General features: G+C 46.5%; 2 protein-coding genes across 8 annotated transcripts; both read left to right on the top strand.

Moving 5' to 3' along the window:
- The first annotated feature begins 302 nt into the window (after window positions 1-302).
- On the top strand, window positions 303-18,281 carry tmc3 (transmembrane channel like 3). 7 transcript variants are annotated; one of them, XM_084682358.1, is made up of 24 exons: window positions 304-545; window positions 2,921-3,091; window positions 3,424-3,514; window positions 4,475-4,621; window positions 6,653-6,728; window positions 7,799-7,880; window positions 8,182-8,288; window positions 8,972-9,070; window positions 9,813-9,955; window positions 10,169-10,316; window positions 10,936-10,979; window positions 11,577-11,724; window positions 11,856-11,965; window positions 12,088-12,166; window positions 12,322-12,570; window positions 13,456-13,584; window positions 13,797-13,864; window positions 14,510-14,638; window positions 15,589-15,699; window positions 15,908-16,033; window positions 16,175-16,253; window positions 16,390-16,432; window positions 16,543-16,819; window positions 16,983-18,281. In XM_084682358.1, the coding sequence occupies exons 2-24, from the start codon at window positions 3,019-3,021 to the stop codon at window positions 17,974-17,976; spliced, it is 3,552 nt and encodes a 1,183-aa protein (XP_084538484.1). In that variant the 5' UTR covers window positions 304-545; window positions 2,921-3,018; the 3' UTR covers window positions 17,977-18,281. The 7 variants fall into 7 exon arrangements, with proteins under 7 accessions (XP_084538482.1, XP_084538484.1, XP_084538483.1 ...); XM_084682356.1 differs by having other exon boundaries at window positions 303-3,091; window positions 3,365-3,514; window positions 15,667-15,699; XM_084682357.1 differs by having other exon boundaries at window positions 304-3,091.
- Window positions 18,282-18,504: 223 nt separating this feature from the next.
- On the top strand, window positions 18,505-23,435 carry stard5 (StAR related lipid transfer domain containing 5). The gene is made up of 6 exons (XM_084683058.1): window positions 18,505-18,869; window positions 19,154-19,203; window positions 19,520-19,652; window positions 20,064-20,181; window positions 20,525-20,618; window positions 21,327-23,435. Exons 1-6 carry the CDS (start codon window positions 18,780-18,782, stop codon window positions 21,475-21,477), a joined length of 636 nt encoding a protein of 211 aa, XP_084539184.1. The 5' UTR covers window positions 18,505-18,779; the 3' UTR covers window positions 21,478-23,435.
- The last annotated feature ends 101 nt before the right edge of the window (window positions 23,436-23,536 follow it).

The raw sequence follows: 23,536 nt of genomic DNA, 5'->3' as shown, positions 1-23,536 counted from the left end.
GTATATACTGTTGGTAAATGCAAAAATTGATATTAAAAAATATATATTAAATTTTTACTTTAATCCATCATAACCGAAACGCCAATAGTTACGCTTCAGCGCTAACTTGGAAAACGACCACTTCAATCAACAGGGTCCAATTAACTTCCGCATATTGCATAGGTCAAGTCCACAACTTCCAGTAGCTAGCAGTTACGTAAATTTTCGCACTCAAAATGCCATTTACATTTAGCAGACGCTCTTATCCAGAGCGACTTACAGTACGTACAGGGACATATTTCCCGAGGCAAATAGGGTGAAGTACCCCGCCCAAGGACACTACTTCATTTGACATGGCCCAACATCAAACCAACAACGAACCAACAACCATGATTAATAGCCCAACTCCCTAACCGCTCAGCCATCTGTTTCTTACAGGAGTTTAGGAGGTCTTCCCAAAATGACAATTAAGGATGCATAAGGTTCAATAATGCTGCCCTTCAAGTAAGAGAGAAAGGGGATTCAGATTGTAGGTTAAATTTCGAGCTCCATCCACAATTACAAAGGTAAGGTTTATCCAACTCAGACAGTAGTACTGTAGCTAGCTATCAAACAGATTTGAGCAGGCAGGTTAGCTAGCCTATAGCTAACAATTGTTTTCTACATAAGTACTCAATTATCTGATTGTCAGCTTGCTAGTTGTTAATGTTAACACAATTGGTCTGTCATATATTTGTTCCTTATGGATAATGTCATGTAACATGTCTTTATCAGTTTCTAACAACAATCTGGAAACGGGAGAGATCTCCCGGTTATCGGTCGATGGAAAAAAAGGGAGAAGCCGCAAACTATGATGAATAAGTGTTGGGTTAAGAGAGCAATAGCTAACCATCTGTTTTGGTTATTAAAAGTAAAGTTTATTCACTGGAAGTTAAAGACCTGCATTATTTTCCCGGAATTACGTATCACTGTGTATAGCCTACATATACAAGAAGTTTGGTATTTAGACTAACGTCCTTTTATAAGGAACTAAAGGAATTGTTGTTGTTACGAAGGTTACCTCTCTTTACAATGTGTACTTACTGTGGCGTTGATGGACACTTTGTCTTCTTTGATCGCTCAAACACATTTAGTTGTAAAAGCGAACTGTTTATCGAGTGATCTGCCAAAGATTTTAGCTATGGAAGTGGGTCGAGGGGAGTGAGGTGGCTGAGTGGCTAGGGAATCGGGCTAATAGTCTGATGGTCGCCGGTTCGATTCCTGGCCGTGATTAATGACGTTATGTCCTTCGGCAAGGCACTTAACCCTACTTACCTTGGGGGGAATGTCCCTGTACTTACTGTAAGTCGCTCTGGATAAGAACGTCTGTTAAATGTAAGTGGGAAAGGTAGGGGTTGTCTTATCCTGCATGAAATTGTCATAGACAGTATTTTCAACATTTACATTACATTTATGCATTTAGCAGACGCTTTTATCCAAAGCGACTTCCAAGAGAGAGCTTTACAAAAGTGCATAGGTCACTGATCATAACAACGAGGTAGCCCCAAACATTGTGAGCAGCCAAAACATGAAGCATACATTGTGAAAAACAAATAAGTGCCAAAGGGAAGAACCATAAGAGCATGCAGTTAAACAAGTTACAATTAAACAACATAAAACTCAAAAAGTTCAAGTGTACCTGTAGAAAAACAATCAACAGTAAAAAATATTTCACACAGTGTACAATAATGAAATCTGTTACAACTAACCGACAAGAGCAACAAGTCTCTCAATAAGAGTCATTGTGATCCTGGAGAAAACTAACATCATGTCCAACCAAGCATTCCTAAGTGCCATTGTACTCTCGGAACAAGTGCGTCTTGAGCCTTTTCTTGAAGGTGGGGAGACAGTTAGTGTCCCTGATGGAGGTGGGGAGTTGATTCCACCATTGGGGGGACAGACAGGAGAAGAGCTTGTGTTGGGACCGGGCGCTCTTGAGCAGTGGGACCACCAGACGGTTGTCAGAAGAAGACCCTAGGTAGCGGGTGGGGGTGTAAGGCTGGAGGAGAGACTTGATGTAATCGGGTGCAGTCCCATTCACCGTTCGGAAGGTCAGTACCAGGGTCTTGAATCTAATACGGGTCGTGATGGGAAGCCAGTGGAGGGAAATGAGGAGCGGGGTAACATGGGAGCGTCTGGGTAGATTGAAGACCAGACTGGGCACCGCGTTCTGAATCCTGTGGAGAGGTCGGGTTGCGCATGCTGGGAGACCGGCGAGCAGTGCACCTTTCAACTGTGTGAAGTTAATTCTGGGCAATAAAGCACTTGTATGAAAATGGAATCTCATTTAAAATAGCTTGGGAGATCTGAAACTGAACATTGGTTTACTCTGGGAAGTAATTACACTGTTAGCAATCCTAGCTGATGTCACCTCTTTCAAGTCCTGGCCATCCTAGTTATGTATTCACCAGTGTTTTCTGATCGTTCAGCCTCCAGATTTTCATTTCTAATTTAAAGTTAGGGAGGCAGTCCAGTGAGAGGGGGGTTGTCTATTAGAAGTGCTCCACAGAGTACCTTGAAAGAGCGGCCAATTAAACATCTCGCGCCTGTGGAACTCTTCAAGGCCTCATTTGAGCGTTCTGTGCCTTCTGCCCGGTTCCTAAACGACGCCGAAATGACGCCAGGAGCCAAGTGAACATATGGCTCATTATCATATTATGGTTTACTGTCTGTGGCGTCTCCGCTCAAAGACGAGACTATTTCATCTCCTTGTACAGTATGCGTGTGGATGTCAGTGTGTGTGAGAGACAGTGAAAGGAGAGAGAGTGTAATCTGAGGTCATCGTAACTTGATTTGAGTCGTCTTTTTCAGGGTGTCTTGATATATTTATGGATACACTGTCTGTTAATGAAGACATCTACCAACATCTACCAATGACATCTACTATGTGTGTGCATGGGAGTGGGTTGAGGCTGGGAGGCAGGGTGTGGCTGATATCTGTATTACCAGATGGACCACGCGCTGTCCCTTTAAGAGGTCAGTGTAGCTGTGATTGGAGTGATGGAGAAGTCTGTCCGGGAGCCTGCGGAATCACTGGGCTGTGGGATGGTCCAATCAGGGACCAGGATAGCAGGTAGCCCCAACCACACACCAAGACCAAGACAAACACACACACGCAAGCTTTGTACACCTCACTCTGACAGAGTCGGTCTACAGGGAGTCGCTAAGGAACACTGACGGGTCCGGGGGCACCCAAACTTGTGGAGGCGAAACACACCCTCATCACACACACACCCTCATCACACACACACACACACCCTCATCACACACACACATCACTCTTCACTCACACACACTTGGTCAAATGGAACTTAAACTTTGATTTCATACTCAAAGAGACAGACAGTTTCTCTCACACACACACACACCGGTGGAACGTGCAGATGAGTTCTGTGTCTGAGGCAGCTCTGGTCAGCCGACCTCCGTCAAAGCGACACAAGAGTGTGAGAAAGAACTCCAGGAGGATCTACTCTCCTTACCGGGACAACCAGCCGGGGTGAGTTCCTCAGTTCCTCAGTTCCTCCTCTCTTCCTCTCCTTGTCTCCCCCTCTTCTCCTCATTTCCTCTTTTCCTTCCCTCTCCTCCTTTCTTCATCTGCTCTCCTCAATTCCCTTTTCCCCATCTATTTTACTCTTTTCCTTGTCTCCTCTTCATTCTGAACTCGTGGTTAGAAAGACTTAAGACTTCTTGTTACCAGTGTGATTTACAATACCTACAGGTACCCTTCATTTTGAATCATTTAGTATCATCAATTCTCTATAGTCCTCAATGTAATAGATGTGCTGGTTTTCTGACAACATTATATTCAAAGCATGCTGTAGAAATAAATCTGTTGAACCAAATCTGTAGAGAAAAACATTATTAGCACTGCTTGTCTGTATAATTGATATAATCATAATTGGCACTGTAAATCTTTAAATCTGTACTATTTTGTCATTTAAAAACAGTCATCAATTTAATAAATGTAGTAATTACAAAATGTGTCATTAAGGCACACTGCTTTATTGACATATTATACGATAATTTAGGTTATTTATTGCTTGAAATCATTACAAAGAAATGAGACAGTTCTTAAGCAAATTGGAAATGTTTTCTACAGAACCTGTTTCTCCTTGGTGCATTATTTATCTGCATTTATTATTTATTTAAGCATGTTTATTTCCTTTAATCATGTTACGGTGTTAGGCTGAGATGAACCAGAGATGTACTTTATAGATTCAAGTTTTATACTAAGGCAGTTGGGCTGTGTTGTCTGTTGTTTGTGTTATCTATATCTGTCTATGCATCTGTCTGTGTTTCTTTGTGTCTGTGTGTATGTACTTTGTGTCTGTGTGTGTGTCTATGCGTGTGTGTCTATGCGTGTGTATCTATGCTTTTGTATCTGTTTTTGGGTGTGTGCATCTGGGTGTGTATCTGGGTGTGTATCTGTGTGTGTGTGTGTGTGTGTGTGTGTCAGCCACTCCGACGATGAGGACAAGGAGGACGATGCCGTGGAGAGCACCGACCCAGAGGAGATGTTCCAGAACATTCAGTTCCAGAAGGAGATCATCGCCAACATACGGACACGGCCCTGGCCCATGAGGCGCAAGCTGAAGGCCCTGAAGTACCACACACACACACACACATTACATTTATGCATTTAGCAGACGCTTTTATCCAAAGCGACTTCCGAGAGAGAGCTTTACAAAAGAGCATAGGTCACTGATCATAACAACGAGGTAGCCCCAAACATTGCAAGCAGACAAAACATGAAGCATACATTGTGAAAAAACTAAACAAGTGCCAAAGGGAAGAACCATAAGAGCATGCAGTTATACACGTTATAAATTATACAAAAAATAAAATACACACACACATGCAGGCACATACACAAAGACAACACATACCTACGAACACACAGATACATCCAGTACACCAGCGCATGCACACACACACACGGTTGAGCGGTTAGGGAATCGGGCTAGTAATCAGATGGTCGCTGGTTCGATTCCCGGCTGTGCCAAATGACGTTGTGTCCTTGGGCAAGGCACTTCACCCTACTTGCCTCGGGGGTAATGTCCCTGTACTTACTGTAAGTCACTCTAGATAAGAGCGTCTGCTAAATGACTAAATGTAAATGAATACAGCAAGAGCGTAGCAATGCTCAAAATGACCTGCAGCAGTCTGTCTGACAGATTCAGGGTTTGAGAAAGAGCAGAGGATTTACCCAACAACCTGAGTGGCGCGTGGGTGTCGCTCTACTGATGGTTCCCACACTCTGCTGATTACAAAACTCTCTTACTGTAAAACTAGATCCCAACAGTTACACTAGCCACTGTCGTTTACTCTGCACTCGTGAATGAATCTATTGAATATTCCAGATAAAGAGGTTCTGATGAACATTCTTCTAGACATTAGCACGGGAGGGCTCATTAACAGGGGTGTCAGAGTGGATGATAGCAGTGGGGGCTAGCGAAGCGCTAAACACCAGCCAGGTAAATAACAGTTAACATTCTCCACTCCGCTGCTTTAACGGCCCCTCCCACGGAAAACAAACGGAATTAGAGGGATAATTATTATTTCATCAGTCGTTTGCATGGTTCCTGCATTTTATGGAGGTCAGGAACTCTGGTTCGGTTCCTTCCCTTTATCTCATTTCATCTCTCTCACTCTGTCCCTCTCTCTGTCTGTCTGTCTCTGTCTCTCTGTCCCTCTGTCTGTCTGTCTGTCTCTGTCTCTCTGTCCCTCTCTCTGTCTGTCTGTCTCTGTCTCTCTGTCTCGCTCTCTGTGTCGCTCTCTGTAGCTCAGTATATTCATACTGACTATCTGTATAAATATAAAGAAACCCCATATTGTTGCTCCTCATGCACCTGGTTGAGACTGTCTCTCTCTCTACTGCTATGTGTGTCAGGAGGAGCACTGGGCGAGCAAAATGGGGAGAAAGTGAGAGAGAGAGAGTTGTGGAGGAGATGAGGCAGATAGATGGCTAGAGAGAGAGGTAGAGTGTGGGCTCTGAGATGTGCTGAGTGGGTTCCCGCTAGCAGCTTTTATATGGGCGTTTTGTTATTGCTGCTCGGTCTTTATTACCATCATCAGGGATGAGACACACAACTGCATTTTACACCCTCAGTAATCTCTGCTCCAATGCTTAGGGTTGTTCTCTCTGCCAAAATAGACCATATTTTATTCCTCAAATATTATATTTTGATTTTTTACTATTTATTTTTTTGAATCAGATTTTTTATTTTTTTATTATAACAAAACGGAAGTGATCGCATCTATATAAAGTACACTCACGCAATGTTATGTTACTTTTGAACTGATTTAAACGTGTAAATCCATGAAAAGATTTGATTAAATTAACCAAAACCCTACAAACCCCGTGGATGTAAGGCTCGGACACGCACAGAAGATGTGTGTGTATTGTCGATGTGGTGCTGAGTGTGTGAAAGGCTTCTTGATAGAGACATCATTGATTAAAGCATAGCTCATATCCATGTGAACGACCCCCCGTGGTGCTGTAGACTCAGATATCTGAAGCTCCCACATTGTACCATCTAACACTCAGCTAATCACAACTTGGGACCGTTCTGATGCGGTTCTCCTTGATATCGGTCCAGTTAATGATTGTGTGAATGTGTGTGATTTTTTTCAGGCAAGCCCGAGAAATTGTTTTGCAATATGAAGGCAGGCTGACCAGGACCAGAGGATACCAAGCTGCAGGCGCGGATGTATGTACACACACCATAACCCCCCCACGCACACACACCCACGCACACACAAACACACACACTGTCTCAATGTTTTCAGTAAATACAGCATGTTTAAAATTTATGTTTGTTTCACTGCAGAGCACTTAAAGCCCTGGAAACAAACTGCTACTTTTAGCTAAATCATTTTATTGGTTTTGTCCGACCAAGCTTAAAAAACACAGACATTATTTCTGCTGCACTGCAGCACCCAGCTGCTCCTGGTTAAAATAAAATGTACATGTTAATTCCTCTGATCCAGCCTGAGTTATACTGTGCAAGTCAATACCCCTGGTCTGCTGTAGGCTGAATTATACTGTAAACATTGCCTCAATGTGTGTTTCTAAAGAAGACAAGTTAGATATGTCTCTCTCTCTGTCTCTCTCTATCTCTCCCCCTCTTTGTCTTTGTCTCTTTTTCACTTTCTTTTTTTGTTTGTTCTTGTTTTTTGTTCTTTTTTCTTTGTGTCTCTATTCACACACACACACACACACACACACACACACACACACACACACACACAAGAACACACAGTCACAGACAGCAGCAAATTTATAGCCTGTTGTTATGGCCCAGTTTAATTAAAATGTTCCAGAGACATTGGGCAAGGCTGCCCAGGCACCATTAAAATTAATTGACTTTTAGCGAATGAATTGATGATGAATTATTAATTATAGAGATTGGCTTCTGGTTAATTGAAATTAGAAATCATATCCATTCACCAAACTGACTGACTCCATCACAGTCTAGATAAACACATTTGCACTGTTGAATTCAAGGAAATCAATTTCCAGTTCCACTTGTCATCAGAATCAGAAGGGGATCATGAATGTTTGCACAAACAAGGAATTTACTTAGGCAGGAAGGTGCATACTTTAAACATATAGGAATCTTGAAACTTAAATATGTGGTTTAACTATACAAAAAGAGCAAAGTCTAGCTAATACTAAGGGGATTTAGAATAAAAAATATAAGTAGCCATAATTAAAATCTACAGTCATGCTGTTCAGCTGTCTGGTTCTCAGGATGTGATGGTAGCTTTTCTTCCCCAGCTGTTGAAGAAGCTCTCTCGCCTGCTCTACAACATCGTGGTGCTTTTCATTCCCTGGGAGATGAGGATCAAGAAAATAGAGAGTAAGGCTCTTTCATCCCTCCTTTCATCCCTCCTTCCTGGTCTCAAACCAGCATGAACAACCTGAAAATCATCCAGAAAAAGAGAGAGAGAAAGAGAGAGAGAAAGAGAGAGAGAAAGAGCTAAGGGCCTGATTTGACCATCAGAATCACACCATGTGCGTATGTTTCAGAATCTTTTTTTTTGTGAACAGCAACCGTGTACGTATATTTTGTGAACTCTTTAAACGTTTGTCTGTGGGGGTCGTGTGTGTGTGTGTGTGTGTGTGCATGTTGCTAATTCCTTCCTGTCTGTGTCTCGGAGGTCACTTCGGGTCAGGAGTGGCCTCCTACTTCATCTTCCTCCGCTGGCTGTTTGGAATCAACATCGTCCTCTCCATCATGACCGGAGCCTTCATCGTCCTGCCCGAGGTTAGTGTGTGTGTATGTGTGTGTGTGTGCGAGCACGTCTGTGTGTGCGCACGCATGTGTGTGTGTGCTCTGTGTGGATGTGCTTGTGTGTCGAGGAATTAATAAACACATATTCCACGCATAATTCAAGAATAACCACAACACCCGATTAATAGTTTTCATCGAGGCAGGTCTGATGACCAATAATTACATTGACAACAATGTCATTTGACAGGTATTACAGATGGCCCAATTGATTCTGTAGGAACCTGCTTGTAAAACACATCCATAAAAACATTCCCTGTGGCGTGAGTGTGTCATCGGCACAAGGAGGACCTTGTTTTTGGTGCTTCAGTGGACGGAGAAGAAGGCCTGATTTATCCTCCTCTCTGACACATCGACACAGGCAATTTCCCCGCCATGGGTTGGACTATCACTCACTCTCAATCCTCCAATCTCATCCTTTCCTTTCTGCTCTAACCAACCTTGCACCTCCTACCCTCTGACCTCACCTTGACCCCATCACCTAGGTAACAAGCGCAAACCCCAAAAAACGGCGTTTTGTTTTATCCCGAACTCATGGGTAATGTCTTTGAGTGTGTGTGAGGGGGGGTAGTAGTTCCTTGGTAGACAACAAACACCACAACCTTTTCAGTGAGATACTGGAAGAACCAGCAGGTGTGCTTCCTGTGTTGCTCCTGTAGCTGCTGGCTGGAGCTCCGTTTGGGACGACAAGGAGCAAGACCATCCCCAAGGAGCACCTGGAGCACGCCCAGGACCTGGACACCATCTGGTCTCTTGGGGCAAGGCTTTCTCTCTCTCTCTCTCTCTCTCTCTCTCTCTGTCTCTCTCTCTTTCTCTCTCTCTCTCTCTCTCTTTCTCTCTCTCTCTCTCTCTCTCTCTCTCTCTCTCTCTCTCTCTCTCTCTCTCTCTCTCTCTCTCTGTCTCTCTCTCTTCCCCTGTCTCTCCCTGTCTGTGTCTCTGTCTTTCTCTCTCTGTCTAGCTGCCTCTCTTTGTCTCTCTTTCTCTCTTCCTCTCTCCCTGTCTGTGTCTCTGTCTCTCTCTCTCTTTATCCCTCTCTCTTTCTCTCTCTGTGTCTCTGTCTCTGTCTCTCTCTCTCTGTCTAGCTGTCTCTCTTTGTCTCTCTTTCTCTCTTCCTCTCTCCCTGTCTGTGTCTCTGTCTCTCTCTCTCTTTATCCCTCTCTCTTTCTCTCTCTGTCTCTCTGTCTCTCTCTCTCTCCTCTTTATACCAGCTCCACAGTCCACCAAGTGGAATGCAGAGTAACATTATACAGTAACAGACTCCACACACTGGAAAACACAGTACATTACACCACAGTCCACATACTGTTATACACAGTACATTATTACAGTTCTAGAGCCAGTCAGAAATGCTCCCGGAATAAGGGATAAAGTCCAATCCATGAATTGTGAGATAAAACAATAATATTGACACTGGATTCCTAATGACGTCCTCCTTCACTGTGACCTGTGACCCCTGCTGTGCTGTGCTCATGCCTGTCCCTGTGTGATGCCCCCCCCCAGGGCTACCTGCAGTACTCCGTCCTGTTCTACGGTTACTACGGGAGGGTGAGGAAGATCGGCAGCGCCGGCTATCGACTGCCGCTCGCTTACTTCCTGGTTGGGATGGCCGTTTTTGCCTACAGTTTCATCATTCTGTTAAGAAAGTAATCCCTCCGTTGATATCAACTGATGTGATGTTGGCACTTGTTCTCTTTGATGTTGAAAAGATTACGTGAATTTCATGAACAACTAATCAACCATCGCTGTCGTAGTCGTTAGTCAATCCCGCCTGACTCTCGTGGCACAGTGGGGTTTGACTGGTGTGTTGGCAGCCTGCGGTAGTGACGTGTCTTCTCTGTGCTCCCGGTTGTGACCAGAATGGCCAAGAACTCCCGTCTGAGTCTGGCCAGCGCGTCGGACGAGAACTTCACGTTCTGCTGGAGGGTGTTCTGTGCCTGGGACTACCTCATCGGGAACCTGGAGGCTGCAGAGAGCAAAGGAGCCGCCATAGTCAACAACATCAGGGTGAGGTTCTCACATGACACACACATGATCACACGCAAGCACACACACACACACACATGATCACACGCTAGCACACTACATACACACACTACACATGATCTCACACACATACATACACATGATCACATGCAAGCAGCACACATACACACATGATCACACGCAAGCACACATGATCACACGCTAGCACACTACATACACACACTACACATGATCACACACACATACATACACATGATCACATGCAAGCAGCACACATACACACACGATCACACGCAAGCACATGTGCACATAGACACATAGACTTATACTCGCAAACGCACACACACAGACATCCTGTCAGAAGAAAAATCCTGTTGGTGCCTCATCTTCAGAGAGAGCTCTGTCTTGTGATGTGATTATCAATGATCTCCAGTCTTTAATTGAGTCCCAGTCCTCGGCTCAGAGGAAGTTTATGTACCATTGAATTAACGCTGATTTCCCCAAGGATTCCCTTCATCCAGTCTCCTGGCTGAACTCTGGAACTCTCCTCCTGTGTGTCTTGGAACAGTCAGAAGAAGCTGTCTGTGTGTCATTCTGTGTGTTGTTGAAGATTTAAACCTGCTCTCCTCTGTCTCCTCAGGAAGCCATCGTGGAGGAGCAGGAGAAGAAGAAGGACACTAGTTTGTAGGTGTTGTGGAACCACTGCTATCTTCCTCCTCCTCTCCCCTGCTCCTCAAAACCATCTCCTCTTCCTCCTCTCCCCTGCTTCTCAGGACCATCTTCTCCTCCTCCTCTCCTCTCCCTGCTCCTCAGAACCATCTCCTCTCCCTGCTCCTCAGAACCATCTCCTCTTTCTCCTCTCCCCTGCTCCTCTCCCCTGCTCCTCAGGACCCTCTTCCCTCTTGTTCCCACACCTGATGGATTTACTCTCTCTGTCCCAGTCCTCTGTAATACAGAGCTCACCCAGTCCCAGCATTCCTGGTATAACTCATAATAACTGCCTTTTACTGCTCTGGGTGACAGCCCCTACATCACCATCAGAGCATCATCAGACCTGGGAACACATTAAAACCGGATTAATACCTCCGGAAGCCTCCACTCCGCGTCTCTCCTCCCCCCAGGACCTCTCCATAACCCCCCCCCTCTGCCATCTCCCTGCCCTCGGGCTCCCTAGACGCTCTTCATCATATAGACCCAACACCCGATACTGTAAATCACGTGTGCTGCTCAGCATGCACTGGCCCAAAGCCTGTTGTGCCTGGTCTCTGCCCTCCGACGCAGGGCGGTGTTGATCAGCCTTCGCATCCTGGCCAACATCCTGGTGCTCCTGTCGCTGGCGGGCAGCATTTACATCATCTACTTTGTGGTGGACCGTTCTCAGAAGCTGGAGCAGGAGAAACCAGAGCTGACGCTGTGGGAGAAGAACGAGGTGAAGGGGGCGTGAGCCTTGGGGGCCATGCTTCTGATAGTCACACCTGTCGTAGGAAACACTTGTGATTGTGATTGTGCTTCTGAGAGCCAGTGGCCGTCAGCGTGACGTCACATCCTGTTTTGCCGCAGGTGAGCGTGGTGGTGTCCCTCATCACCATGATCGCCCCGTCAGCGTTCGAGCTGGTGTCCCAGCTGGAGATGTACCATCCCAGGACTTCGCTCCGTTGGCAGCTGGCCAGGTCGCCCCCCTCTCTCCCCCCCCCCCCCCCCCTTGTATCCCTCGGTTACCACCCACATCCCCGCTCCACGTCCGGGGGTGAGGGCCTGAGCCGACCCTAACAGTGTGGTTCTGTCCTCCCAGAGTGCTGGTGTTGTACCTGGGGAACCTCTACAGCCTCATCATCGCCCTGCTGGACAAGGTCAACATCATGAGCTCGGCTGTGAGTAGCCCACCCTGACCCCGGTGACCCCACCTCTCCCTCTGGCGTTGTTGTCACGAGCCCTGTTCCTCATTTGTCTTCATCGTAACAATAAGCAGTTATAGGTCAGAGGTCATGCAGTAGGTCAAAGATCTAAATGGATATTCCTGTTCCAGGTTCATGGGGTTCCAGCTAACTGGTCTGACCCCAGTGCGTTCATGGCCACCATCTCCCAGCCTGGGGAGGAGAACCTGTCCACTCTGGTCTCCCTCTCCGGACACAGGAATATCACCCTGGCAACCATCGTCATGGTGCTGGACAACAGCACCAAAAGTGCCATGACAACCACGTATAACCACACCGGTCTTCCTGAGAAGAACACAAGGTCGCAGCAGGATCCGTGCTGGGAGACTTACGTAGGACAGGTGCCTGATCTCTCCTCTCTCCCCTCCTCTCGTCTCCCCTCCTCTCCCTTCTCTTCCTCTCCCTTCCTCTCCGCTCTCCTCTTCTCCTGCTCTCCCCTCTTCTCCTCTCCCCTCCTCTCATCTGCCCTCCTCCTCTTTCCTCCTCTCCCCTCCTCTCCTCTCCTCTCATCGCCTCCCCTCCTCCTCTCCCCTCCTCTTCCAATAGAACAGGTGTGTCAGTCAGCTGTCCAGCTGTCAACAGGTGAGTTACAACAAGTGTGTTAGGCTTCCAGCAGTTTAGGATTCCCTGGCTACAATGCTGTATCCCTCACAGGAAAACAACACTACCAACTGACTATGAAACATAATACTGGGTTATCTGAGCTGTGCCAGGCCAGCGGTTAGCTCTGCAGGAGGCTCCAATAACCTCCACATTTCCAGATCCTTCTCTGACTGGTTAATAACCCGCTTCATCCTTTAGATGCATTCCCTTAATAGTCCTTACGGGCAATTAGCTGACAAGAAAAATGAAAATGCATTGTCCCGTTGCAATTGTTTGTCCCAGGGACGACCCTGAAATATCGACAGAGTATGGATTGAAACGTTAAACACTACGCATTAACATAATGAAAGTGTCAAAGGTGAGGGAACACGCGTCACTGCACAATGCTGGCCTGTGTTTCAGGAAAGGACAACCCTCAAGGGGGAGAGAGAGGGAGGGGGGAGAGTGGGGGTCAGCTGGTCTACTTTGTGTGTGTGTGTGTTCCTCGGAGATGCTGAAGCTGTGTGTGTGTGTGTTCCTAGGAGATGCTGAAGCAGTGTGTGTGTTGCTAGGAGATGCTGAAGCTGTGTGTTTGTGTGTGTTCCTAGGAGATGCTGAAGCTGTGTGTGTGTGTGTGTTCCTAGGAGATGCTGAAGCTGTCGATCATTGATATGATCTTCACGGTGGCCAGTATCCTGCTCATCGACTTCATCCGAGGCCTGGTGGTCCGTTACCTCAGTGACTGTTGCTGCTGGGACCTGGAGAGCAAGTTTGTACGCACACACAACTTCCAGAACAATCCTTTTTTTTATTTTTTCATGCGAGCGTATTCCTGTTTCCAGCCCTGAAATGTCACAAGCACCGTGGTTGGTGTCAGTAGAAGAAGACGAGAGAGTCAGGACATGGAATGACACACTTCCTCTCAACACACATCTCAGATTCCTTTTTCTCTTCATGTGTCTCTTCTCTGAACATCTTTCCTCAGCCTGAATATGGAGAGTTTAAGATAGCCGAGAACGTGCTCCACCTTATATACAACCAAGGAATGATCTGGTGAGTATGATGGCACCTTGCCTTGGGTCTAGAAGGTACGGGGCCAAGTCAGTTAAACTTGGCCCGTTACAGGATGCTAGTTGCAGTGCCCGTGGGCTCGGTGATGAATCTGGATATATTTATATATTTGTCACAAACATTCCAGACTGCCAGTTCCTTGGGGCCAGAGCTGTGCACCTGCCACATTTTAACTTCAGACATTTCCTGGTTACCGAGAAACAGAAAAACACACAGAGACTCCTGGAATGATAGTTAGAGATCACCCCCTCTCCCTTAACAGAGACACGAGCCCTCTGACCCTGCCCTGGGCTCTGCTCCAGCAGTGAGCTCTCCATCACAGCTCCATGGCTGGATGGACTGGGACTCTACTGTTCATTTCCGACTCGTCGTCTCACTGCTGGAGAACATAATGAAGCGAAGATAAGAGTCCCAGGCTGTAATGTGTTTTATATGGGGTGCAGCTGACCCCTGCAGGGGTGCGTGCGGGGGTGTGGAGGAGGAGGGGTAAACCTGATCTTACATTCTCCTCTCCTCATCTGCTCCTCCTCCCTTCCTCTCCTCCTCTCCCCTCCTCTTCTGTTCCTCCTCTCCTCTTCTGCTCCTCCTCCCCTCCCCTCCCCTCCTGCTCCTCTTCTCCCCTCCCAGGATGGGCGCGTTCTTCTCTCCCTGTCTCCCAGCCTTTAATGTGATGAAGTTGATAGGTCTGATGTACCTGAGGAGCTGGGCAGTGCTCACCTGCAACGTTCCTCATCAGCAGGTCTTCAGAGCCTCCAGGTCAGCCTCATCTCCTCTCTCTCCTCCTGTCCTCCACTCATTCCTGCTCTCTTCCTTTTATTGTCTCCTCTCGTTATTTCTTCCTCTCCCCCCCAGTCTCTTTTGTTTTAGTCTCTTCCGAATGTTTCCACCTAAAAATGCATTTGTTTGTCAGCCAGCAGAGAGAAACATTATGCAATACATAATGTACACTCACACTGCATACCACACCAATATAGTTATTCCCTTCTTCTTCTGTGTCTTCTTCCTGTTTGGGTTCAAACTGGGTCATTTATGGTTCTGGTCTGACTGCCTCATCTCCTTAACAACATCGAATTTTCTAGCCCTGTAGAAAGCGCTGAGAAAGAACAAGCTCATCTCTGTGGCAAGCTTCCACAGAGCTCTCAACACACACACACACACACAGCTCCGAGCTATCAGCCCACTCAGATTTATGTAACGAGTCTGCTGCTGCCTCTTTCAGGCCTTATCAGTCACTCCCAGATGTGACAGAAATACCAGCAGACACACACACACACACGCACAGACACACACACACAGACACTCGATGACAAGCATACATAAAGGACATAGAGTACATAAAGGCTCAAAGATTCCTTGTCTCTCTTTTTCCCTCTCTGTTGCTCCCAGTTTCAATCACACTAGGGGGAATACCCCTTCATGTGAGCGATTAAACACTGCAGCCAAATGGAAGAGAGAGAGATTGATGATGACACATTTCCTGATAATTCAAAAACACTTACTGATCCTCCAGCTCTTGACTATGTGATGTATGCCTGTGGAAAGTGTCAATATTATATATACAATATCTCATCAGTTTGCCTACAGCTTATCAACTGTTCACGGTTAAAAAAAAAACGCTAAAACACAAAACTACTGTTCTGTACGTTTTTAGAAAAATCTCTACTTAACATTCATGGCTGTTTTATGTGACTCTTGGTTGTTTTCAGGTCAAATAATTTCTACCTGGCTATGCTTCTGTTCATGCTGTTCCTGTGCATGCTGCCCACTGTGTTTGCCATCGTCAGATACAGACCTTCCCAGCACTGCGGGCCCTTCAGGTATGATCCTATTAGCTGATTGCTGGTAGACAAAGTGCTACCTGTTTAAAACAGACCACACTCTTAAACAGTACAAAGTACAGGATGGATGTGTGGATGTCATAATTATGAGCTGCCACTGGTAAATGTCTTCCTCTTCTGCTGTGGTCATGAGAAGAATTACTGTGTGTGTGTGTGTGTGTGTGTGTGTGCATGTGTGTTTCCGCAGTGGTCAGGATAAGATTTACGACATCATCTCAGATACGATATCCAATGACTTCCCTCTGTGGTTCAGTAAAGTGATGAACTACGTCACCAGTCCTGTGGTGGCGCTGCCTGGATTGCTGCTGCTCTTGTGAGTTTACAGGCAAAGGCACTTTTAAACACACACACAGAGACACACACACACAGTACATACACAGACACTCTCATATAAAGCAGTATTTCACGTAGGTACTGTACTTGGGGGTGAGTGATGATGTCATGTGTGTTTCAGCATGCTGATCTACTACCTGCAGGCTATCGCTAGGTCTCTCAAGTTCACCAACAACCAGCTGAGACAGCAGCTTCAGACTGTGAGCTTCATCACTATCCATCTTGTGTGCACAAGCTGCTAATGAATACTATATCCAGTCTGGTTGGGCTCCTGTTGATGTGCTGTTGATGTGGTGTTGCTCTGCAAGCTCAGTGAACCAGATGTGTTTGTTTTAGGAGCGGACGGAGGACAAGAAGAAGGTGGTCCAGTTGGCTGCAGGTACTGGAAGCCTTTCGTTTCCGGCCTGACTTCCTCCCCGTTAGTGATACAGTACAGGCAGGTGTGTGTGTGTGATATAACTCCCTCTCCTGTGACCCCTCACCCCCCAGCCCGTCTCCAGGCCCCAGAGACGGCAGTAGAGAAGAAGTCTGAAGAGCAGCAGGAGAGTGACGTCACCAGCCATGAGTCCTCCATCCGCACGCCGTCGCCACGACACAATGGCAGCGTCACCAACTTCCAGTCGCCAGTTCGCCGCGGCAACAGCATCCGCACCATCACCCAGTCAGCGTCCAGGGCTGATTTGAACCGGAGCAGTGTTGCTGGGCCATCCAGAAGTCCAACTGTGTCAATACTGCAGAAACAGAGGCTGGAACATGTGCCAAACAGGTCCCCCACCTTTCTCCCACTCTCTCTCTCTCTCTCTCTCTCTCTCTTTTGCTCCTGCTCACAGTAACACATAAAGACAGACATAAACACACACACACACATCTCAAGGAAGAGGACTCATCATGAATTATTCTGTTACATCTATTTTCCCCTTAACCTCCAGGCACCCTCCGTATCTAGGAGGCCCCAGCGGTACATGCAGGTCCAAATCATACCACCAGGGGGCGTACATCCCCCCGGCCCGTTACCCGGAGAACATCCACACCGACCCCCTCTACAGGAAGACCATCCGACCTATCCACCCAGCGGAGGCGGCAGGCATCATCACAGCCCAGAGTTACGTGAGCCGGCGCCCACCCTCCACGCGCTACGTCATCGTGAACGAGCACGAGGCCCGGAAGAAGTTGCTCCGCTCGGCCACTCGCATCCCCAGGCACTTCCGCATGGAGGATCCCGGGGAGATCCTGGAGCTGTACCCCCGCAACGTCAAACGCTACACCCCCCGCGCCCCTCACCACCACCACGCCCACCGTGCCCACCCCTCGCAGCCACACCTGAGCGAGGAGGAGGAAGAGGAGGAGGAGGAGGCCGGGAAGAGCGTGAGGAGGGGGGCTTTGGGTCAGACGCTCCGGCCCCACTCCCTCTCCGACCTCCACCAGCCCACTCGCTTCTACATAGGGGAGCGCGCGGACAGCCAGCTGTCCATGGCGAAGGACAGCCACTCCTCCAGGGGGCGCTCTTCCACCCAGCAGCAAGGGGAGGAGGAGGGGGTGGAGGGGGACTGGGAGGATGTGGGGTCCCGTTCCGGCTCCCAGATCAACGTCAGAGGAGCCAAAGTTCTTCCGGCAGTCGTCAGAAGACACACACAGTCCCCTGGGAAACAAGCCCAAACAAGCCCACACATCCAGGCACCTGTCAAGCCCAAGACCTCCCGGACCAAGCTGGAGCCCTCTCTGACGGAGTCAGACTCGGCCTCGCTGGCCTCCAGCAGCGACCAGCAGAACAGCAGCACCGACCAGTACATCCAGGTCATCCACAACAAGGAGAGATACCTGAAGTCTGAAACCAGGCACGTCAAGATGGTCAAAAAGAAATCCAAAGCTAGCATAGACCTAAACGTGTCGGCTTCGAAAGACTTGATGTGCTCCAATGTGTAAAATCACAAACTATTAAAGTCAAATTTGTATTATGGGAAAATGTTAGGGGTGTATTGTAAAGCACAAATTATTCAAAGTGGTCTTATTAGGTAGATAGCTTATAGAGGGAAAATGCTGCTCTTTCTGTGCATGTACAGCATATCCTACCAACTGTTTCAATATGCTAATAGTCATGCATCCTGACCTAAAACTGACTTAAAGGCTTCCTAATAAATGCTTCTCTAAACCGCCTTGTGAGACTTACGGTCATTTTTACCAGTCAAAGAAGATCATTATTGTGTTGACTTTAGCTCTACTCCCTAGGTTTTGTGGTTCCCATGTTGTGTTCTTCATTGCATAAAAAAATCCTGAAAACAACGTTGTCAAGCTTTGCTATCAAATACGTCGCTAAGATAGTATATTATGGAAAAAATTGTAAAACTTTTTTTTTTTTTTTTTCAGAATTTGTCCGCTCCATTTTAAACTACTAATCCCAGCATGCAATTTGTGTGATCGGAAGTGAGGTTTTTTCAATCTCGGAAACGTCTTCATTCAGAAATGACATTTGTGTTGAAAGTGACAGGGAGAAGACTAGCCAGTTAACATATTTAATTTGCATGGCAATTATTTAACATGATACCAAAGTCTGCGTTGTAAATAGTTTGTATAACCAACTTGACTACATGTACTGTATAGCTGATATTTGCAAAGCTCGAGACCTTCATCATATATCCTCTTGGCTAGCTAGCGAACAGTAGCTAACTGTCACGAACTGGCTAACTGTCGGTACTTCCGTTTAATCTTTACAAACCGGAGCCGTTGACATGGACTATCAACATATAGCAAATACTGTAGCCGACAGTCTCATAAGCTATACCAAGGACGAGTCTGGGTGGAAAGTCTGCAAGAAATCGGTGTGTAACAACAGCTAGCTTTCTAGTTATCATAAGACAACTCGCTTGCTTTAATAGTTGCCGACACAGTTGCATACGTGGCTGAGCACATATGTGTAATGTAATTACAAGTGTTATATAATCATAATTTTGTCCATCTGTTTCCAATGCATGGGACAGTAATTTAGCTATTTTCATTTCGGAGCCTACCGTAGCTAGACATGCAATCATCATTGGACGCTGCCGTCAAAGGGAATAACAGTATGATTTTGGAGTTCGGCATTCAAGATGTTTTCATTTTATAGAATGATGTCATCGTGTCCTGGCGGCCGTCGACGGAGTTCCCGGGGAATGTGTAAGCGCCTTCCCAACTCAGACATCCACCCTGCAGTACATGCCTCCACAACTGTCTCTCTAATCACTAAGGGCAGTAACTGTATAATGGGTAATAGTTTAACCATTGGCATTTCTTAAGAGTGTCTGCTGCTTTTAGGCAGACACCAGAAAAGTGTTGTTGATGAGAAATCGTGCTATGTGATCTGACTCTAATTCCAGTGACACATCTCACAATGATAAAGTGTTAGTTCCCTTCTCCTCCTTGTGCTTCCTCTTCTCCCTGTGCCTCCTCCCTGCTCCTCCTCCCTGCTCCTCCTCCCTGTCGTGTCTGGCAGGTACAAAGGAGAAGGGGTGGTTAACGGCAGCCCAGAGAAGGTTTGGGAGTGTTTGAAACCCGTGCCCAATGGCATGAGAGTGAAGTGGGACAACAACGTGAAAAAGTTTGAGCTGTTGGAGCGAGTCACAGAGGTACGTTTCCCAGCACTGTGCACTTTATCGACCGTGACATCTGTGAGTCCTTTTTTTTGGTTTTCTGAAATCATCTCCATCCATATTCTGGTTTTTTGATTATATCGCTTGTCTTTTATTTCATCAAGGTAGATTCTTCATCCCTGAGGTTGTTGCTGTGCAGTACTCTCCTTCTGTGAGCGCTCACACACACGCACAATGTAGACTGAAGGAAAATGACCAGCATCTTATTTGTGTCGTGTTTCTAAGCACACCTCACAAAACCCTTTTTGTGTATCTGCGAACACACTCTGGAAAATCACAAAAGACTAGCGAGCACACACGTCCAGATGTGTGTTTGTGTGTGTTGTCCGTGCCGGCTCCTGTGTCTTCTGCTCAAGTCAGTGTGTGTGCGCTCTGTCTCTCTGCCAGGACGTCTCTGTGTATCGCACCGTCACTCCCTCTGCGGCTATGGGGATCATAGCGCCGCGAGACTTTGTAGACGTCATACTGGTCAAGCAGTACGAAGACGGCACCATCACTTCTAACGGTACGGGATGACTTCTTCTCTCCGCACCTCCTGGGCTGGCTTAGCGTCAAAGTCAAATACGTTTATTTGTCATGTACTCGTTATAACACAGATCGTTCTGGGCAATGACATTCTTACAAATGACAAGGCAAGGGAACAGAACAAAAAAAAGAAGTTTTTTATTAATATATATATATTTTTTATTTTATATATATATATATATATACTATTATTTTTATTTTTTTTACATATATATAGATTAAAAAAACATACTGTTCCATGTGTATAACCTGGTGCAGCTTCCTCGGTAAAGCTAATTCTGTATGTTTGGGTGTGTTTGTTTTGTCTCCCCCGGTTCGTGCAGCTACCAATGTGGGCCACCCCAGCTGCCCCCCTCAGTCAGGATACGTGAGAGGGCTCAACCACCCCTGTGGCTGCATCTGTGTTCCCATCTCAGCGTGAGTACTTCACCAGGTCTGCTCCACCCTGAACACACCACAGGTGGAATCATCAGACCATTGCCTTTTAAAAACACACTTAAATAGCAGCAGAGATGATAGAAGATACTAAAAGAATAAACAAATATTTAAACCCCTTAAAAAAACGGTTCTGTAAAGACACTGTCACAGGAGGGCAGCAGTGAGCAACATGTAGTGCACCCTGGGGTTTTTTTCACCACCACCTTCTCCCCTTCACTTGTCTTAGTTAGTATAGGTTTATAAGGTTAGTATAGGTTATTATTTGTATGATGTGACTCAGATGGCTGAGCGGTTAGGGAGTCGGACTATTAATCAGAAGGTTGTTGGTTCAATTCCTGGCCGTGCCAAATTACATTGTGTCCTTGGGCAAGGCACTTCATCCTACTTGCCTCGGGGGGAATGTCCCTGTACTTACTGTAAGTCGCTCTGGATAAGAACGTCTGCTAAATGAAAAAAAAAGTGTATTTAGAGGTTTAGTATACTGTATTGAATATTGTATTTTATTTGTCTTATAGGTTTACTATATTTTAGCTTATCATAGATGTAATCTATGTTCAGTGTACTTATATGTTATGTTATGCCAGGTTGCTTTGCAGCGTCTTGTCCTAAGAATTTCAGTGCCCAGTCTGACCCTGTGTTGTTCTGAGCAGTCTGACAATAAAACACTTGAACTTCCTGTTGCCCTAGAGAGCCAAACAAGACCCAGCTGTTCAGCTTCTTCCAGACAGACCTGGGAGGACTCCTCCCTCGCTCCGTGGTGGACTCTTTCTTCCCGTCCAGCATGGCAGAGTTCTACAGCAACCTGGCTAAAGCTGTCCGCTCCCTTAAGGATCACTGATACCTGCCCGAACACGACCCTGAACATGAACCTGACCCTGAACCTCAACCTGACCCTGAACATGAACCTCACCCTGAACATGACCATAACCTCACCCCCAACCTCACCCTGAATCTGACCCCAACGTCAACCTCAACCTGACCCCACCCTGACCCGAACAGGACCCTGAACCTCAACCTCACCCCAAACCTGACCGCCGGTTAACTCTCTCAGCAGGTCCAAGGTAACGCCATTTAAAGCACTCAAACTGAAGATAACGTATAGAAATTCCTCTGGTGCATCGAGTGAATAACGTGGGGTTAGACAGTGGTAATGCCAGTTCGTATTTTCTCCTCTTGAAAACAAGACGGCATCCAGTGCTACTAATCTCCTCCAGCACACAAAGTACATACAACAGCGCGCTGTGTGTGTATGTGTGTGTGTACATGCGTGTGTGCGTGTCGTCGTGACCAGCATGGCACTCTCTGAGTCCTTTGTATTGGCCTACGAAGGAAAATTAATCCTAAAGACTGCACCCAAAGAAGAAGCAACTCTTACATTTGCCAAATCAAAAAAGAAAATCCCTTTACATTTCCCTGTTTGAGATGCGTTACCACCATCGTCCTGTTCAAAAGAATGACCGTAGATTGAGATCTACATTTTGTACATACTGGAAACTCAGAATATATGCATTCCTTCTCTTTGGTACTGTAACTATGTAACTAAGGAACTCAGTCCCTTTGTCCTGTACTGGATGCCCTGGTCTTGTGTTCCAGTGTCATGCATGTTGCATGAACTTCACACCCTCCACGCTGGCTCCCCAGGGCTGGCCCAGTGACTCACATCTCATATGTAGTACTTGAACGTTCCTAGTTTGGTCCCGTCTCCACTCCTCTCTGACCGAGGAGTCGTGGATCTCTTATTCAGTATGTTATGTTCTCACTCACAGCTAAGAAGCACAGGTATTTGCAGTATGGGCAAAAGGCAATATTTACACAGCCTGAACAATAACAAAGTGTATTTTACCTGTCCAAGGCAGGGGCGTAGCCGGGAATTTTTTTGTTGGCGGTTCCGATCTTAAAATGGCGCGGCCACTAAAATAAAATTATACATATATATCAATTCCTTAGTTTTTTACTGTAGGCAATCAGACATCTGGAGGGGGCAGACATGTTAATGACCCCCTTGTTGCTATGCTACTGCTCCAGGGGATTGTGGTGCACCTTGAGTCTTCAGAGGTAGATAGCAGGAGGCAGTTGGATGGCAGTTGGATGGCAGTTGGATGGCGGTGTTCTCTGACCTCCAGGCTACATGTCCTGGGGTCGGAGCACTGGCCAGACACGGCCCTCGTCTCTGTCCCTCTCTCTCTCAGGCTGAGGTGTTGTAGGGCTGGAGAGGGGCTGGCCTATCAGTGTTGCTGTTTATTCAATGTGCTGTGACCCACCTGCATGCCTACTGTCTTTGCCTCATGTTCACTGATAAAGAGCCATATACTGGATGATAAACATGTTTTTTAATCTCTTGTTTTTAAGCAGCCTTATTGTTAAGTTTCCTTTTTGTTTTTTTACACTGCACTTAACTTTTCTTATCCTAGGTGGATTTCTTAATGAGAACTTACAAGTGCATTCCACCTCATGCCCCAGTTCCTGTGTATTTGCTTTCAACTCACTGCCTCCCAACTGTGTGACACTTTGTTTCAGTGTGTGTACTTGTCTCCTCGCCCACTTTACCGTCAGAAGTCAGGTGACACGTTGTCTTTGCTAGATTGTTTTATAAGTACTTGATCATGTCATGTGGACCCTGTGTAGGACTGAGGGTACTTTGTGGTCCTCTCGATAGAAAGCCGATGCTGCTATGGACGGTTTCCTGAACACCAATGGGAGTAGGACAGAGAGAATGGACTGCTTACCTCCTGTACTGTACTGGTTTTGTATTTCACCAGCATTATGAATAAAATATCTGACAGTTACATCCACAAATGGTGTTCAACTTTGTGTGTGCTTTACAAAGACGTGCTTCATTGTCTACTCTTGTAATGTACAGGGTTCCTGCAGGTTTTAGTTAGTCAAATGTAAGACCT

This window comes from Hypomesus nipponensis, chromosome 19 (assembly GCF_054491055.1).
Source record: "Hypomesus nipponensis isolate SF chromosome 19, ASM5449105v1, whole genome shotgun sequence".
Classification (NCBI taxonomy): domain Eukaryota; kingdom Metazoa; phylum Chordata; class Actinopteri; order Osmeriformes; family Osmeridae; genus Hypomesus; species Hypomesus nipponensis.
Note: the sequence above shows the minus strand (reverse complement) of the source record. Positions and strands in the feature narration are given on the sequence as shown.